Source organism: Corythoichthys intestinalis, chromosome 3 (genome assembly GCF_030265065.1).
Source record: "Corythoichthys intestinalis isolate RoL2023-P3 chromosome 3, ASM3026506v1, whole genome shotgun sequence".
In the NCBI taxonomy this organism is placed as follows: domain Eukaryota; kingdom Metazoa; phylum Chordata; class Actinopteri; order Syngnathiformes; family Syngnathidae; genus Corythoichthys; species Corythoichthys intestinalis.
The window spans coordinates 65,315,043-65,333,351 of NC_080397.1; the positions used below are offsets into that span (position 1 = coordinate 65,315,043).

Sequence of the window (18,309 nt, forward strand, 5' to 3'; positions counted from 1 at the left end):
ATACTATTACCTGATTGTTTGTATTACGTGTGTTAGAGTAATGCAAACGGTTAGACTGTGCCTACGAGAAACGGTACCATCTTTTTCATTTCCCCCTCATGATCCCCGACAGGGCTGACAAGGTGATTCACTTTACTGTGTCCAAGGTCATGGAGTGAAGTCTGCCTAAACTATAGTTAGATGCTTTACTATAATGAATGTGTTAGCGTTTTAGAGTAGTACAAACAATCCTACAGTACCTATGAGAAATGATACTATTCCCTGATTGATTGTATTACGTATGTTAGAGCAGGGGTCCCCAACCTTTTTTGCACCACGGACAGGTGTTATTTGGGTCTTTTTTTTCACGGACCGGTGTTCTGACAAATTTTGCAACCCATCAAAAGTTGCAACGATGGAGGACGGAGGAATATTAACTTACGTTTGATCATGGAAGGACTTGTAGAAAAGTTCTCAGATACATCCTGCCATGTAAGCTTCACACAACAGCTGCACACCGCGCTCACCATTAACGACTTCACCTTATCGTTAAACATTAATTAAGAAGCCGGCTTCACAAAGATACGATGTTGGAAATTGTAGTAAGGTTTTCAACGCTCTTGTCGCGATGTCAGGATATTCCAGAATGACGCCGTCATTTGCGATCTCTCTGTTTATTCACAAACAGGTGACGAAGCCACTCCTTCGCAGTTCGTAGGTCTTCGAGGTTGTAGGCTCGTCAGGTGCCCTTTTCACCGTAAAAATATCCTTTTCCCCGTAAAAATATTTCCAAAGACGTCTGTTTTCCTGTTATCTTCGCCCGTGTGGGGGCTAATTATTTCCGGGAACAAATGTGCTGCGCCGCGGCCTAGTAATACGCTATTATCGAAGACAAGCGCACATAGATATGTTATATACACAAACAAGATGTACTGCTAGCAGTCCAATCAATGGACTTCTATGACAACATTGTAATCTATCCCGTAGTATTATATCTAGAGTAGACAGAGATATTGGTGTGTTAAGCAGGGGCACAGGGTTAATTCGGCCAGAATGCTGTCGTTATTAAATTATTTTTTCTTTGCGGCCCGGTCGCAAATGCGCCACGGACCGGTACCGGTCCGCGGCCCGGCAGATGGGGACCCCTGTGTTAGAGTAATGCAAACGTTTAGACGGTGCCTTGTTACCTCAGTCAAAAATTTTATCTCCTGGACGGAGCTATATGGAGGTATAGTTGTGTCTTCATTATTCGATCAAAAAAAAATTTAAAAAGTTGCATCAATCAAAATATATATTTTCAATGAAAAAAGTCACTTCAATCAAAAAAAATGTTTGAACGCAAAAATAAATTTGAAACTCAAAAAAATGCATTTGAAAGCAATTTTTATTTGAAGTTTTTTTTTTTCTAATTTAAGTCAAAAAAATTTTTTTTGATCGGAGCATTTTTTTAAATGAAAGTAATGTTTTGTGTTTGAGCCACATTTTGGCTTGGACATTTGTGTCTTTATTATTGAATTAAAAAATTAGTTGCTTCTTACATAAAATATATATATTTTCAAAAGAAAAATCACTTCAATCAAAAAAAGAAAAATTTCAATCATAGAAAAAAAAAAGTTTTTGAATGCAAAAAAATATTTGGGACTCCAAACTTCACTTCATTTTTCATTTAAAAAAAGTTCTGATTTGAGCAATCCCTTTAGTGTTTGGGTCATATTATGGGTAGGAAATGTCAATAATTCCCCCCAAAAGTTGCTTCAATCAAAAAAAAAAAAAAAAATTCAATCAAAGAAAAAAAATCATTTGTAAAATAAAATTGCCCTCCCCTATTTATTTATTTATTTTAATAATATGCAAAGGAAATGACCGTCTAAAGTGCTAGTCACATGATCTGTTCGAAAAATAATTTTGACCCATTCAAAAAATATCTTTTTTTGTTTTCTTGCTTTACAACATTTCTATACAGTATATGGCGGAAAACACTCAGGTGACTTGAAGTTCAGCTCTGGGACCCCCAATTTGGCCAACTTTCAAAATTGCATGTGGGATACATCATTGGAAAGCTTAAAATCTCAATTTTCTGGGGGAAGAAAAATTTTTAACAGGAGGGCATTTAAAAAAAAAATAATTCTTTAAACAGGGAAACCCTATCTGGAGGCGAGAGCAGAATTAAAGACGCCACAATTTTAAGATATTATTATTTAGAGATATTATCACGTATTTACCTTGTTTCGATCCAAAAACTCCATGTAGCATGTATCACCGAGTGTCAAGACACAGTTGTGAATGCCCACAGCCTGATTTTTTGGACATTTTATGGGTGAAACATGGTGATATAACATGGGTCACGATGCAGAAATTGCAGACACCAAGGAGTGGTCGAGATTTTCTTTTTTCATATAGTTACCCTTTTAAACGTTATTTTTCCATTTGTCTTTGTTTGGATCGATTATTTTTCATCTAACATATCGGGAAAAATGCGACAGTAACAAAAAAATACAATTTAGTGATAGTGATGAGGTAGATATCCGTGACTTTTTTAGAGACGCCAAATTTTTCATTGTGATGTAATTTGTTTAAGTTTAAAATATGCGAGTTTTTTTTTTTTAAGTGTTTTTATTTTTTCTTTCATTTTTTTAAAAATCATTTTTCTTTTTGGAACTAAATATTAAACATGAATTAATGATTCTGAGCTAAAAATGACAGACATTTTGAATAATAACAATAATTACTTACCTTCTTTTTGTGGCTAGGTTGAAACAAAAGCGGTTGCGTGATGTCTGTAAACGGGGATTTTCAGGGTAAAATGGACCAATTCAAAATAGTTTGTGGGCTTAAAGGGCCATGAATCTGCTATGGCAGCATATACACATATTGTTCTATCAAACACAACAGTTGTTTAGTCTTAAAATACTGCAATTTCTTTTAAAGAGGAGTGCGAGAGCAGAAACTGCTTTTTTAGTCTTGTCTATGCTTTCCGCCATTTGCATATACACATATATAGGAAAGTCAATTACATGCAATGACACTTTCAGCCACCAGGGGGCAACTGCTTAAGAGCGTCACCCTTACCCTTTGTGAACATAATGGTTGGCGTTGTCTGGTTCCACTTCAATACACTTGTCGTACATCTTGTCTGCCTTTCTGAAGCGTCCCTCCTTGGTTAAAGCCTGGGAAAGACAACGAAAGAATGTTAAAGTTTAGATGTCACAGTAAGAATGAATACACATTGCTACCTGAGCGTATAGTGCGTAGCCCTCTGCACAAGTGGGAAACCTTTTGATAACGTCCTCGAATCCATCCATGGCTTTCTGAACGTGTGTCTTGGATGGGAAGAGCTCGGTGTATGCTTGTTTGTACTGAAGACCACAATTGTCGCTTTTAACCCAAAATATTCAACAAACGTGATGGCTGATCATTAAAACTCACCAGAGCGAAGGACCTCTGCGCCTGGGTGAGAGCAAAGTCAGGTCTGAGCTGGATGCTTTTGTCAAAGTCTTCTACAGCTTCATCCACCAGGTACAGGTCTATTTTAAGCTGAGAGTAAATAGAACCGCAGTATGTCACCTTTTGGAGAGATTTCCAGCTGTATGAAAAGCTGCTTGCTTTGGGTGACCAAACGTCCTCTTTTGCTCGGACAAGTCCTCTTTTGATATCCTATTTTAACCGTCCAGTTTATAAATTCATGAAAAAATCTGGTTTTTATGATTTTTGACGGGACCAATTTGAAGAGAATCCCTCTGGCCGCTGGGGGGCAGCACTTGCCTGCGTTGACGTGGCTCCTACGAGTATTAGCGGGAGAAGGAGTAAGTCTTCAACTTGTTTTTTGCTGCCAGTTTACGCCTTGCATCATGGGGGATTACCGCCATCTACTGGGTTGACGGTTTGGCGAGAGATCAGGCAGTTAGAGACCACAATAAGGAGTAGTTCTGTGACGTTCATAGTAGGGCTATCAAACAATTAAAATTCAAACCATCTCTGAAATATGCCATATTTTTTGTAAATCATTGTTGGAATGGAAAGATAAGACACAAGACGGATATATACATTTAACACACTGTACATAAGTACTGTATTTGTTTATTCTAACAATAAATCCACAAGATGGCATTAACTTTATTAACATTCTTTCTGTTAAAGGGACCCATGGAAATTCGAACACAAGAGGTAAGCAATTTAAGTGCAAACTTTCAACGTAAACATCTTACCAACAAAAAATATTAATTATATGCAGCAGCTCTAGAAAAAAAGAATTAAACCCGCAATGTTATCATAAATAAATTATGCTTTACCACTGGTATAATTGGGGGAATAAAAACATGGCATTTTAGACAGACAGGTCAATAATCATTACTTTTACCTTATACACAGCAGTCTTTCACTTATGCCTGTGCTTCCACATTTTTTTTTATTCCTCATCACTGTCCATATCTTTTTTGAAGGGCAGATTTTTTCTTGAGGAAGATAAACTAATCCACATGTTAATGTTTAAGTAGACTGCGTTTCGTGGGAAAAAAAATCTCCAAAGGAGCGTGCTGCCCTTTCCACCATTGTAGTGGGTTATTTTTCCAGGGTTAAAAACTCACGATCCCTGTACCGCTCCTCACTTCACACTAGCTCTGTCTCATGCGAACAGATCTGGCTGCCATCCTCACTTCAAAGTCCGACTTTTGTATTTCCTGGGTGCGTTGAAAATCAATCGCGGCACGTCGCTGGCGTCGGTGCTCAAACTACCCATTGTTTTAGCATGTTGCTTCGTTGCCACTACCGGTTTCGTTTTCGTTTTGGGCTGTGGAGAAAAAGCTATGGAGCGTGCGTTACAGTGGTTTTGTTAGCTCTCGCGTTGTGACACGCCCGTGACGATCGGGCAATGACGGCGACTAGTAGCGGTTCTGCCGAAATGCATGGGAAGTAGAGGCAACCATACCGTGAGTTGTGCTTGTCCATATTATAGCATGCGTGCGGTCTCAATCTAAGCGCGCTGTGTGGTGAATGACACAAGCGCAGCAAGTGAAGTAAAAGCTAAATTATCATTCCATTAAGCAATGCATTGAATTAGGCATTAGTAGCCGATTCTTGTGCTCGTGATAGCCGAATTATAGCTCTACTATCGGTTCGTTGAATATTTAATGGCAAATTACTGTCGAATGGTAACTTTACAATCGATACAGCTGTATCTCTCACCTGTAAAACCGGATATCCGGTCGTATCGGTTTATCGTTCTCATGCTTTGTTTATAGTGCTCCATAAACCCTTTCAAGTTTATCTCTTAATGTCGATCATGTGTCTGGTCTATATTGGCTTATACAGTGGGGAGAACAAGTATTTGATACACTGCCACACTGTATGTGTCCACAGAGATGGAGTATATTGTATTAGTCTTGTATTACTTCTTCTGCGTTCGTGTATTCTGTTGAATGTTAGTATTATATTTATGGATGGGAATGGAGAACCGGTTCTTATAGAGAACCGGTTCTCCATTCCCGTGGAACTGGTTCCACGTGTATCAATTCCATGGAATCGTTTGGCAGATTTTTTAACGATTGTCTTATAGATTCCTAACAGTACTATCACTTTCACGGAATTGACGCATGATACACACCGATAAGTAAGCAAGTAACATAACATGAGTGCTCACAGTGGAACCACCTACCAAAGGTACCAGGAGGTGTCACCGACGAGTTTTAAAAAAGTGGTATTCACAGGCCAATTCATTCATGAGACTGTTTAAAGTGCATGTGACACAAAAAAGCATGTTTATTTCATAATACACGCGGTATTTTATGCCCCTGAATGATATGGACCGCTTGGATGTGTGTGGAAGCGATCGCTATATTTTAGTTTTTTGAATCCAGCGCCATGAAAATGAGTGACTTCCGGCTTCGGTCTTGCTTTGAGGAGGATGGCGCTGTGACGTGTACGGTAGAAGACGTCCTCTTCACTATACAGTGTACTGTTGTGTGAGGACGAAGGATTCAGCTGATTTTGCGGATTAATACGTTTATTTTTTGCATCACGCCAGCCAAAAGGCTGCAGAAAAATAAGTCTGTATGAGGGAGAGGCGTATGCGCCCTTTTGGAGTTTCAAAAGGTTCCCCATTCACCGTGGATATTTACTGTGGGACCATTGTGGGACAACACTTCAAACCTCCTTTAAATAAAAGACTACTTACGTTTGATCATTGATAGGCATGTAAAAAGTAAGCTTGAGAACAATAAACCGATACGACCGGATATCCGGATTTACAGGTGAGAGATACAGCTGTATCGATAGTAAAGTTGCCATTCGACAGTAATTAGCCATTAAATATTCAATTAACCGATAGTAGAGATAGAATTAGGCTATCGCGAGCACAAGAATTGGCTTCTATTACTTCACATGCTGCGCTTGTGTCATTGATCACACAGCGCACTTAGATTGAGACCGCACGCATGATATAATATGGACAAGCACAACTCACGGTCGTGGTTGCCACAACATCCCATGCATTTCGGCAGAACCGCTACGAGTCGCCGTCATTACCCGATCGTCACGGGCGTGTCATAACAACGCGAGCGCTAACAAAACCACTGTAACGCACGCAGCGGAGCGTTTTCTTCACAGCCCAAAACGAAAACGAAACTAGTAGTGGCAACGACGCAACATGCTAAAACAATGGACAGTTTGAGCACCGACGCCAGCGACGTGCAACGATTGATTTTCAACGCACCCCGGAAAAACAAAAGTCGGACTTTGAAGTGAGGAAGGCAGCCAGATCTGTTCGCATGGGACACAGGGACAGAGCTAGTGTGAAGCAGGGAGCGGTACAGAGATCGTGAGCTTCTAACCCTGAAAAATAACCTACTACAATGGTGGAAAGGGCAGCACGACCCTCTGGAGATTTTTTTTTTCCACGAAACGTAGATTAGTTGATCTTCCTCAAGAAAAAATCTGCCCTTCAAAAAAGATATGGACAGTCATGAGGAATAAAAAAAATGTGGAAGCACAGGCATAAGTGAAAGACTGCTGTGTATAAGGTTAAAGTAATGATTATTGATCTGTCTATCTAAAATGCCATGTTTTTATTCCCCCCAATTATACCAGTGGTAAAGCATAATTTATTATTTATTCATGATAACATTGCAGGTTTAATTATTTTTTTTCAAGAGCTGCTGCATATAATTAATATTTTTTGTTTGTAAGACGTTTACGTTGAAAGTTTGCACTTAAATTACTTACCTCTTATGTTCGAAACACCAGGAAATACAGTAATTGAATTACTGCACGTTATTGTTGTCTGTCACTGGAGTTTTATTATCAATCCCATCCAACAAAATGACGGTCATATAGTAAGCCTTAATTTTTTTTACATAAAAAAATAAAACATAACATTGGTATGAAATTTTGTTGTTTAATTTTGCTATTAGAAATGTGGTCTTTTTTTTTATGATTAAAATACAGTACGAACACAACAAATGTTTACTATCGTATCGTTTTCACTCTGTATCGAACCGTATCGTTCTTAAACTGTATCGAAACGCATCGAATTGGTCGGCCTTAAAAATGTATCGTGTTTGAATCGAATCGTAACCTGTGTATCTAGATACATATCGAATCGGCTTCATGCTAGAGATTCCCAACCCTAGTAAAAAGCTCTCCTCATGCTCATTAGCAGCACGTTAGCTGCACAACAACTCCAGCCACCCTCCTCCGGGGAACAAACTGTGAATTGCTCTCCGCCGGACGGTTTGCTGATCCAAGAAGACAATCGACAACTGGGTCGTCATGTCAAATAATCCAGGCTAGTTATGTGTGATTTTCCGCCTCGAAGACTTTGAAACATCACTCGGTTCGGGTTAGCATGTCGGCTAGCTGTCACGCCTTCTGGTTTATTTACGTTCTCCGAAGCCGGGAAAGGGAAATGACATATGTCCGATTTAGGTGTCATAAAATATCGTTCGGGAGGTGCAACAGTAAAGGTGAAGTCGACAGTTTTGACCATTAAGGAGTAATTTTGCCATGTCGTCCTGAACATATGCCTTTTTATTATTTCATATTCCATTCAGCACAAGACTGTTATTTGTCATGACCATACCATTTATTTAGCTATTGGGGAAAAATACTTGGATAAAAAGATTATCCTGTTAAAATATTGGAGTAGAGAGACTCAAACAATGACATTTTGCAGCTCTCTTCATCGCGTTTTCCTCGTTCTGAATAATTCCCCCTCAATGGGCTGAATAGTAAAACCGATGAGCCCAGTCTGCCGCTGACGTCATCCACCTGTTGAGGACGCTAAAGCCCTATAATGGTAGGCGTGGCTAACCGGCAGATTAAAAGACTAATTTCTCATTATCTGCGCTTTGCTCAATTGTTGTATATAGTCGAATAGTCTCAAAATATGATTCTAATTCACACAATAATGCCATTTAAGACTTTTTTTTCTCGTGTCGTATGCTCTTTAAAGAAATGGTGATTTTTCCAAAAAAGTCTATTAATAAGTCTATCATATTCTCGTCGAATACTCTGTAAGAAAAATATAACATATATGCATCTAAAATAATCCTAAACGATTTTATTAGCAATTTTAATACTCCTGTTGGAAATATTTCATGAATATGCGTTCGTTCCAAGAGCAGCCAGTCAGTTTCCTGGTATTGTCCTACGTCACATGCAGCGTATTCTGGGACCGAAAATAGGCTTAAGGTGGGCATTTCGAGCAGACGGCCACCTGTTAGTGGAATTATTCATTTTTGTGCGTGCATGAACGAATGTAAGTATTTCCTCGTCATGACATAAAGTTCTTATGATAAAGTAGAGCCGTTATCAGCGCGGCCGTTTCGTGTTGTTGACCGAATGTGCACGCAGCGTGCTTCCGGCTAGTGTTGTATCGGTCGCGAACGATTCGTTCTTTTGAACGAATTGTTTGGGTGAACGAGACCGAACTAATCACCATCTGCACTGATTCGTTCTATGAAGTTGGTGGCGCTTGTTCGCTGCGTGGGATGGCGTTGAGCAAGCGGCAGCGTCTTCTGACATCGCACACGACCAATCAGACGCCAGCCTCATCGCGGGCAGGGGAGGGAGCGGAAACAAAATCAAGGCGTCTGTCACTCATTTCCACGTGTGGCCAATAAGCAGCCAGCGTGCAGGCAGGGGGGAAAGACTGAGTTTTGTCACTTCCCGTTCAGTGATTCGGTCCTCCGGTTCCTGACCTAGCTTGCTGCTAACTTGACTTTCCAGTAATGACTATGCGGTGAACGAGTCATAAAATGAAAGGAAATGACTTTGTCACATATTTGTTAACGTGGAGCCTATCAAATGCTGCTCAAACAGACAAAAACACCACACAAATCTAGCGAGCATGGTTTAGTGTTCTACTTTTCTCAACAGACTCAGGACTACCTATGACGATATACTATCAAATTTACAGTAATTTAAAACACGCGTAGCTACGAGGCAAGCAAAAGCTGAGCTGCGGTCGCGTGACGGCAGTGAAGCGGGCAGAGAACTGTCACTATATGGAGGCTTCATGGCAGCGATATTTACCTCATATGTGCACAGAAAAAAAATAATATTTAGTATGATCACCATAATACTGATTTGCAATGAAACTGTAAATACATGTCATTTTTTCCCGAGTGTTTTATTTTTTTTCATGTCAGAGCGTGTCGGGTGTTGGTTGGTTTGGCAAATTATGTCAATCCGTCCATCATGTGCTATTCAAGCACCCAAAAACAACGCACGCGGACTAGAGCTGGGAATCTTTGGGCACCTAACGATTTGATTACGATTCAGATGCTCCGATTCGATTCTAAAACGATTATTGATGCACCCCCCTCCTTTTTTTTTTTTCTTTTTTTTTTTTCAATGTTTTGTACATTAGTTCCAAAATTGTTCAAAAATACTCTCAGGCTAAACCAAACTACTATTTCAGTATCAAGTTAACATATAGCAGTAAACAAATATACAAAAATAACAGTAAATAAAAAACTCCAGTCCCCATTCTGTATCAGCAGCTTTAAACTACATTCAATTAATTTAAAGTTGTGAATCAACCGTTAAAGTTGTTAAAATTGCTACCGTTAATCCATAATTTCCCTTTTGTCTACTTTCGACATGTGAAAGTTTTAAAACTATTTTAAAGATAGATTCAAGTCAATATTTTACCGATTTAGGAGTATTTTAGATTAAAAGTTAATTAGGCTTGCTTGGAAGGTTCGCTACAACAGCCTTGCAGGGAAGTGGACTGCTTTAAGATGGCGGCCGTTTACTACGTCCGCATCTAGCTTTTTGTAGATGCGCTGCTAACGCTACCGCTACCGTAGTGCATCTAGTCCTATATAAATGATATCTACCCTAACATTATGTGGATGACGTACTTTTGTAGCAGCTTTTCAGCAGGAGTCAGGTATGTTGTTGTTTTTTTTTATCTCGTGGCATGAGTTGAGCTAGAGCCGTGAGTTGAGCATTGGCATTACCCGAGGGGCCGGGTAATGAGAAGCATGATGTTTAGCTACTCTCGCTCCGTTGCTCAATGACTGCGCGGCGCGCTGTGTGTTGTACTTCCGCTTTACTTGGCATATTTAAATAATCGGAATTTGGATGTTTGTGAATCGTTCTCGAATCTTCCACGGCCGAATCGCGAATAATCTAAGAATCGGAAATTTTGCACACCTCTAACGCGGACACGGGAGATGTCGCAATATGTCTACATTTTTCTTAACAGACTAATGAGAGTAGAAAGGCGACACCGTAAAGAGCAAACAATTATTTCTCGTCAGCATTTGACGATCTGAGATGCGGGGACGACAGGGGACCTGACAGGATTATTTTATTTATTAATACCAGTGCAAAAATTCTATACGATCATCTTAATACTGATTAGCAATTAAACTGTCAAATATCAAAATGTAGTATTGTTTTTTATTTCAGAGCAGCACATTTGACAACTAGCTATGTACACTTTAGTTTGAACAATAGTGACCAAAAATAATACTAATGAGCATAAAAACAAAAATACAACAGAGCGAGAGGTAAATATGATGTGTTGGTCGTTCCATATTTAGAAATTAAACTTTCGATTTATTTTTATTTTCGTGACAGCAAGCATGCTGCGTTGGCTGGTAGCAGCAGCATTGTATACTGGACTGTCTCAGAAAATTAGAATACACAATATTCTAATTTTCTGAGACAGTCCTGTATATTGTTCTATGTAAAGGACGTCAGCCAAGGTCGGCCCCCCACATTTTTACCACGCCAAATCTGGCCCCCTTTGCAAAAAGTTTGGACACCCCTGCTTTAAATGGTGGATTAATGTACAGGACTGTCTCAGAAAATTAGAATATTGTGTATTCTAATTTTCTGAGACAGTCCAGTATGTGATCAAGAACATGCTAAAGAAAGTCCGTGCGCCCCCGACCCCAAACCCCCACTCCCCCCACAAAAGGAAAATGTTTAACCGTGTCCTAAATCGAAATGCAAGCACAAGCCATGACTTTGAGCCCATAGAACTAGGACAGAATACGCGGAAGTTCTCCCTCGCTTTTGCAGCAGCGGGAGGGAGACGAGGCTGTCTGTGAAAGCAGAATGATCCAGCCTGTCACTCATTTCTGAAACTACGACGAGCGGTCAATGAGGAGCCTGTGTGCAAGAGAGGGAGGGACCAAGCAATGTTACTTCCCGTTCAGTTATACTGCGAATCGGTCTTTGGTGATTCGTTCGGCAACGTCACTTCCCGTTCAGTAACCGAACGATTCGTTTGGGCGGGGAGGGAGATGAGGGGGGCGAACAATTCGTTGAACTATTTGTTTGAACGAATCTTTTTACTGAACGAACCGGAATGGATTCGTTTACTCAAGTGAACGACGGATCCCGTCACTAGCCGTTATCAGCGCGGCCGTTTCGTGTTGTTGACCGAACGTGCACGCAGCGTGCTTCCGGCTTGGGCGCACCCCCTTCTCCCCTTTGTGTTCGTTACACTGCGAGTCATGTAGAGTGGGGAGAACAAGAATTTGATACACTGCCAATGGTTTTTCCCATTGGCAGTGTATCAAATACTTGTTCTCCCCACTGTGTGTGTGTTATTAACTGCTTTCCAGTCAATTTGCATTGTTTATTGCATCAGCACTAATTTTCTTTTCTTTTAGAACCACACGTCCTAGTACAGCGCCTTCAGTCTGTCGCGGACCCGTTTCACTGTCGCTCCCTCCCTCTCTCTTTCCTCTCTGATTCCCCAGGCAAGCACATTGGAGTTGCTTATTGAAGTCAACATTGGTGACAGATGATTGCGCAGCACATGTCAATCATCGTTTAACTGCCAATAAATGTTAACAAGTTTGATCTTTGTGTGTGTGCATACGCGGGTGGGGAGAGATAGGGAAGCGTGCGCTTTAATATGTGTTTGCGCTGACGTTAGAGGCAGCTGGCTCTGCGTGATTGGGGCTGGAATGAATGTGCATGTGTATGCAAAAAAAACAAACATTTATTTCAAGACAGTATATACTGGACTGTCTCAGAAAATTAGAATACACAATATTCTAATTTTCTGAGACAGTCCTGTATATTGTTCTATGTAAAGGACGTCAGCCAAGGTCGGCCCCCCACATTTTTACCACGCCAAATCTGGCCCCCTTTGCAAAAAGTTTGGACACCCCTGCTTTAAATGGTGGATTAATGTACAGGACTGTCTCAGAAAATTAGAATATTGTGTATTCTAATTTTCTGAGACAGTCCAGTATATTTAAAATACTACTTTTGAAAAAGGTGAAAAAACATGTCTTGTATGTATCTCTTTCCAATTTTAAATCTGAATAAATACATTGTACACACACAAAAAAATATATGGCGAAAAACACAGACAAGACTGATAAAGCAGTTTCTGCACTTCTCTTTAAAACAGACTGCTGTATTTTAAGCCAAAACAACTGTTGTGTTTATTAGAACAACATGTCGATATGCTGTCATAGCAGATTCATGGCGCATGAAGCCCCCAAACTATTTTTAATTTGCCCGTTTTACCCTGAAAACCGTTTACAGACGTCGCGCAACCGCTTTTGTTTCAACCCAGCCATAAAACAAGGGTAATTAATTATATTTATTATTCAAAATGTCCGTCGTTTTTAGCTTAGAATCATTAATTGATGTCTCATATTTCGTTTAAAAAAAAAAAAAAAACGACTTAAAAAAATTATTCACTCGCATATTTTAAACCTTTAAACAAATTATGCCACAATGAAAAAAATGGCGTCTGTAAAAAAGTCACGGATATCTACCTCATAACTATCGCTTAATTGTATTTTTTTTGTTACTGTCACATTTTCTCCGATATTTTAGATGATAAATAATCGACCCAAACAAAAAAATTTGGAAAAAAAAGTTTAAAAGGGTAAATATATGAAAAAGAAACTCTCGACCACTCCTTGATGTCTGCGATTTATGCATCGCGACCCCTGTTAAATTACCATGTTTCACCCATAAAATCCCCCAAAAATCCAGCTGTGGCCATTCACAGCTGTGTCTTGACACTCAGTGATACATGCTACATGGAGTTTTTGGATCAAAACAAGGTAAGCACTCGATAATATCTCGTTAAAGTCATGGCATCTGTAATTCTGCTCTTGCGTGCTCTCGCCTCCAGATGGGGTTTTGCTTTTTAAAAAACATTTTTTTTTTAAAAAATGCCCTCCTGTTCAAAATTTTTATTCCTCCAGAAAATTGAGATTTTAAGCTTTCCAATGATGTATCACACATGCAAATAGATGGCGCCAGATATCATTAAAGCGATGTTCTGTCATGAGCTCAGCGGTCTAGACATTTTACCCATTCACGACGCTAAATAGCGCCAGATATCATTGAAGTGATTTTCTGTCATGACATCTAAGAAATCTCAAGTTTAACCAGTTGGCATTACTTTATTGCTATGTTTTTCCTTATTCAGATTTGTTTCAAGACTACCATTACAGTTATATTTCACTTTGATGGTTAATGCAGTTATTGCAATTTTGTTGTTTCATCACAATAGATTTATTTACATTTCAAAAACCCGAAGTCATTCATTTTTTACAAATGTGATTCCACTTAAGTTTACATATTTAAATGTTCAGAAATTAAGATTTGAATGAAGCAAAATAACATGCTTTTTCTCTCAAATATATTGTTATAATCATTTGTTTAGAATGTACTGTTTTATTTTCTGTATAAAAAATAATTTGGGGTTCAAAAAGTCTTTTTTCAAACTTGAGTCTTGAAAAAGAGGGGGTCGTCTTATAATCAGGGTCGTCTTATATTCGGGCCAATACGGTACATATATTACACTCACCGGCCACTTTATTAGGTACATGTGGTATAAACTACCATGCTTTTATTTTGACATGTAACAGGAAGTGCTGTACCGGATGTCGTGTTTGTATATGCGTGTGCTTGACAAATATATGTCCGGCTGGTTGCAGAGTTGCTGGTCGTGAATAAAGCCAACGTTCTATTCAAAACCGACTGTATTCAATAAACCCATAATACGACATGGTGTCAGAAGTCGGGCAGCGGTGAAAAGAACACATAGAAGCTGGAAGGTGACTTTTACACGCGAGACGCGATGTTTGAAAGTGGCGACGGCGCGGCTGCACCTGCAGCACGGCAGCAGCAACTTCCCCAGCTACAAGCTAATGCTAACGTTCCTCCGAGTGCTACGTTTTCCATTCAACCACCTGAAGCGTTCGACTTTTCAAAACCTCAGGATTGGGAACGATGGATTCGCAGGTTTGAGAGATTTAGGCTGGCCAGTAACCTCCATATGAGTACAGAGGCAAATCAAGTGAACACTCTGATATACTGTATGGGCGACGAAGCGGACGACATTTTGCGCGGGCAAGATTTAACCGACGCGCAACGGCAGCAATACACCTCAGTGAAAGCCACCTTTGAAACGTACTTTGTGCCCAGAAAGAACGTGATATATGAGAGGGCGAGATTTAATCAAAGAATGCAGCAACCAAATGAAACAGTGGATATGTTCATCACAGCGTTGTATGCCTTGGCTGAAAACTGTAAATACGGCGCACTCCACGACGAACTAATCAGAGATCGGATTGTGGTGGGGCTAAAAGACACAAGTCTCGCTGTAAGGATGCAGCTGGATAAAGATCTAACTTTGGAAAAAGCGGTCAGCATGGCTCGTCAGTCTGAAGTGATCAAGAGGCAGCAAACTGACCTCAGAGGAGGAGGTAGGATGGACATTGATGTAGTAACAAAAGGAAAATATAAAAAGCCTTTTGCACGAAAGTCTCCTAACCACCCAAAGCACACATCCGTCAACCAACAATCATCATCTGATCACCACACATGCTATAGATGTGGAAAGTCCCCTGGACATGCCAAAGCACAGTGCCCAGCCAGAGATGTCACCTGCCACACATGTGCAAAGAGAGGCCACTATAGTAAAGTGTGTAAGTCAACAAAAAAAGTGCATGCTATTGAAAGCAAAAGTTGTGAAGACACTCCTTTATTTTTGGGCTCAGTGGATGCAGGATTAGAACCGTGGTTTGCTGATTTGACTGTTAGAAACCATAAAATCCGGTTCAAAATAGACACTGGAGCTGATGTCTCAGTTATCCCTGCACAAATCTACCACACCATCACAGATGGCGCCACACAGCTAGCCAAACCCGACAGACCATTATTTGGCCCTGGTCGTATGCCTTTATCAGTGTTAGGCAAATACAAAGAGTCACTTTGTAAAGGCAAGCATGTGATTGAAGAAGACGTCTATGTCGTCAATGACTTGAATGTAGCTTTATTAAGCAGACCTGCAAGTGTTAAGCTCAAGCTAGTCTACAGAGCTGACAGCATAGACAAGTCAAAAATGGAAGTGGCTTACCCAAAATTGTGTCAAGGGCTAGGAATGATGCAGCGGCCATACACAATCAAGCTCAGAGCTGAGGAAACTCCATACTCCTTGTCTACACCAAGGCGAGTCCCGATTCCTCTTCTACATAAAGTCAAAGAGGAGCTCAAAAGAATGGAGGAAAAAGGAGTCATAACAAGAGTAGAAGAACCGACTAACTGGTGTTCAGGTATGGTTCCTGTGCCTACAAAAAATGGCTCAGTGCGCATATGTGTTGATTTCACTCGTCTCAACGAAGCAGTTTGTAGGGAACGATATATTCTGCCTTCAGTAGAGCAAACAATTGGTTCCCTAGCAGGAGCAAAAGTCTTCAGTAAGTTGGACGCCAACCGGGGATTTTGGCAGATTCCATTATCTCCCGAGTCTTCCTTGTACACCACGTTTATCACTCCCTTTGGTCGCTTCTACTTCAACAGATTGCCCTTTGGCATAGCGTCAGCCCCAGAACATTTCCAGCGGCGCATGTCAATGATCATCGAGGGTCTTCAAGGAGTGGTGTGTCACATGGACGACGTCCTTGTTTGGGGGAAAGACCAGCAAGAGCACGACAACAGGCTTCACTCTGTTCTCCACAAGCTCCAACAAGCAGGAGTCACTCTTAACATGGACAAGTGTGAGCTGAGCAGAGGTGAGGTAAAGTTCCTTGGTCACATTTTGTCAGCTGATGGAGTACAGCCAGACCCAGACAAAGTCAAAGCTGTCATGGCCATGAGAGAGCCAAATAATATTGGTGAGGTGCGCAGTTTCCTCGGGATGCTAAATCAATTGGGGAAATACATTCCTGGCCTTGCGGAAAAAGACAAGCCATTGAGGGATCTTCTGTCAAAGAAAAATCAGTGGGCCTGGGGGTGTGCACAGCAAAAAGCGTTTGATCAGCTTAAAACTGTCCTCACATCACCACCAGTTTTGACTCTTTACGACCCTAACAAAGAGCTGAAATTGTTGGCAGACGCCTCTTCATTTGGTTTCCGAGACTTCCTTGTCGGGAGACATTTCGCTATGGAAACCGACCACAAGCCACTCATCAGCCTGCTTTCTCATCAGGCACTCACCGAGCTTCCTCCCAGAATCCAGCGGTTCCGACTCAGACTAATGAGGTACTGCTACACCATCTCACACACACCTGGCAAATCCTTGTTCACGGCCGACCATCTTTCACGCTCACCAGTGAGTCAAAACGTCAATATAACACAGACTGACAAAGATTTAATGGAAGACACAAACATCTACATTGATGAGGTCATCAATAACATGCCCACCAGTTCATTGTACATGGAAAAACTGAGAAAGCAACTGCAAGAAGACAGTGCGTGCTCGGAAATAATGTATTTCTGTCAGAATAAATGGCCTGACCGCAGCAAACTCACAGGTCCCGCAAAAGCTTATTGGCCTGACAAAGCTTTACTCACTGTTCATGATGGAATTTTGCTCAGAGGTTCCAGACTGGTTATTCCCACAGCAATGCGCAACTCAGTCCTCAACGCTCTACACGAGGGACATCAAGGAGTGACCAGATGCAGAGAGCGGGCCAAAGAAACAGTTTGGTGGCCAGGTATAAGCAGCCAATTAAATGAACTGATCAAAAACTGCAACATTTGCATCAAAGAACGTGTTAACTCTGTTGAACCACTGATGTCCGGCGAGCTACCTGAGAGACCTTGGCAGAAAGTAGGTTCTGATCTATTTACATTTGAACGGGACTGTTTCCTGTTAGTTGTGGACTATTACTCAAGATTTGTTGAGATTGCCAAACTAAGTCCCACACGTTCCCAGGATGTTATTGTTCATCTTAAATCAATTTTTGCCAGGCATGGCGTGCCAGAATTTTTTTTCAGTGACAATGGCCCTCAGTACACCAGTCAGGAGTTCAAGAACTTCGCGAAAGCTTACGGGTTCACTCATACAACCAGCAGCCCTGGTTTCCCGCAGAGCAACGGTGAGGCTGAGCGTCATGTACAGACTGTGAAAAATATGCTCAAAAAGGCTGAGGATCCATATTTAGCGCTGTTGGCTTACAGAGCTACACCGCTTGCGAATGGTTTCAGTCCAGCTCAGCTTCTGATGGGCAGAAGACTACGCACACCAGTGCCACAGCATCCATCTCTTCTATCCCCTGAACTTCCAGACAGCATCATCGTCGCTGCTAAAGAAAGGGAAAAGAGAGACAAGGACTCGAAGAGATTTAACAGCAGACATCGTGTGAGACATTTGAGTAAACTCATCCCAGGTCAACAAGTCTGGATTACAGATGCAAGATCCAGAGGAACAGTGGTTTCTTCTCATTCAACTCCACGTTCTTACATTGTGGATGGTCCTACCGGCACCATTAGAAGAAACAGGCACCATCTTGTTCCTTTTTCAGAGACTCCAGCGCGACCACCTCGCACGTCGAGCCCGAGCACACCACCTCAACAGCGTGAGTTTACAGTGACTTCCCCAAGATGCCCGAAGTC

The 18,309-nt window shown here is 40.9% G+C and overlaps 1 protein-coding gene across 1 annotated transcript in view; it reads right to left on the reverse strand.

The window, feature by feature from the left end:
- LOC130913546 (mitochondrial import receptor subunit TOM70-like) overlaps positions 1-18,309 on the reverse strand; it is a 143,902-nt gene that overhangs the window by 34,448 nt on the left and 91,145 nt on the right. The window contains exons 10-12 of the mRNA XM_057832225.1: positions 3,406-3,513; positions 3,213-3,335; positions 3,049-3,146 (exon numbers count right to left, since the gene is read on the reverse strand). Coding sequence (XP_057688208.1) covers positions 3,049-3,146; positions 3,213-3,335; positions 3,406-3,513 — 329 coding nt within the window. The remainder of the gene's footprint in view (positions 1-3,048; positions 3,147-3,212; positions 3,336-3,405; positions 3,514-18,309) is intronic.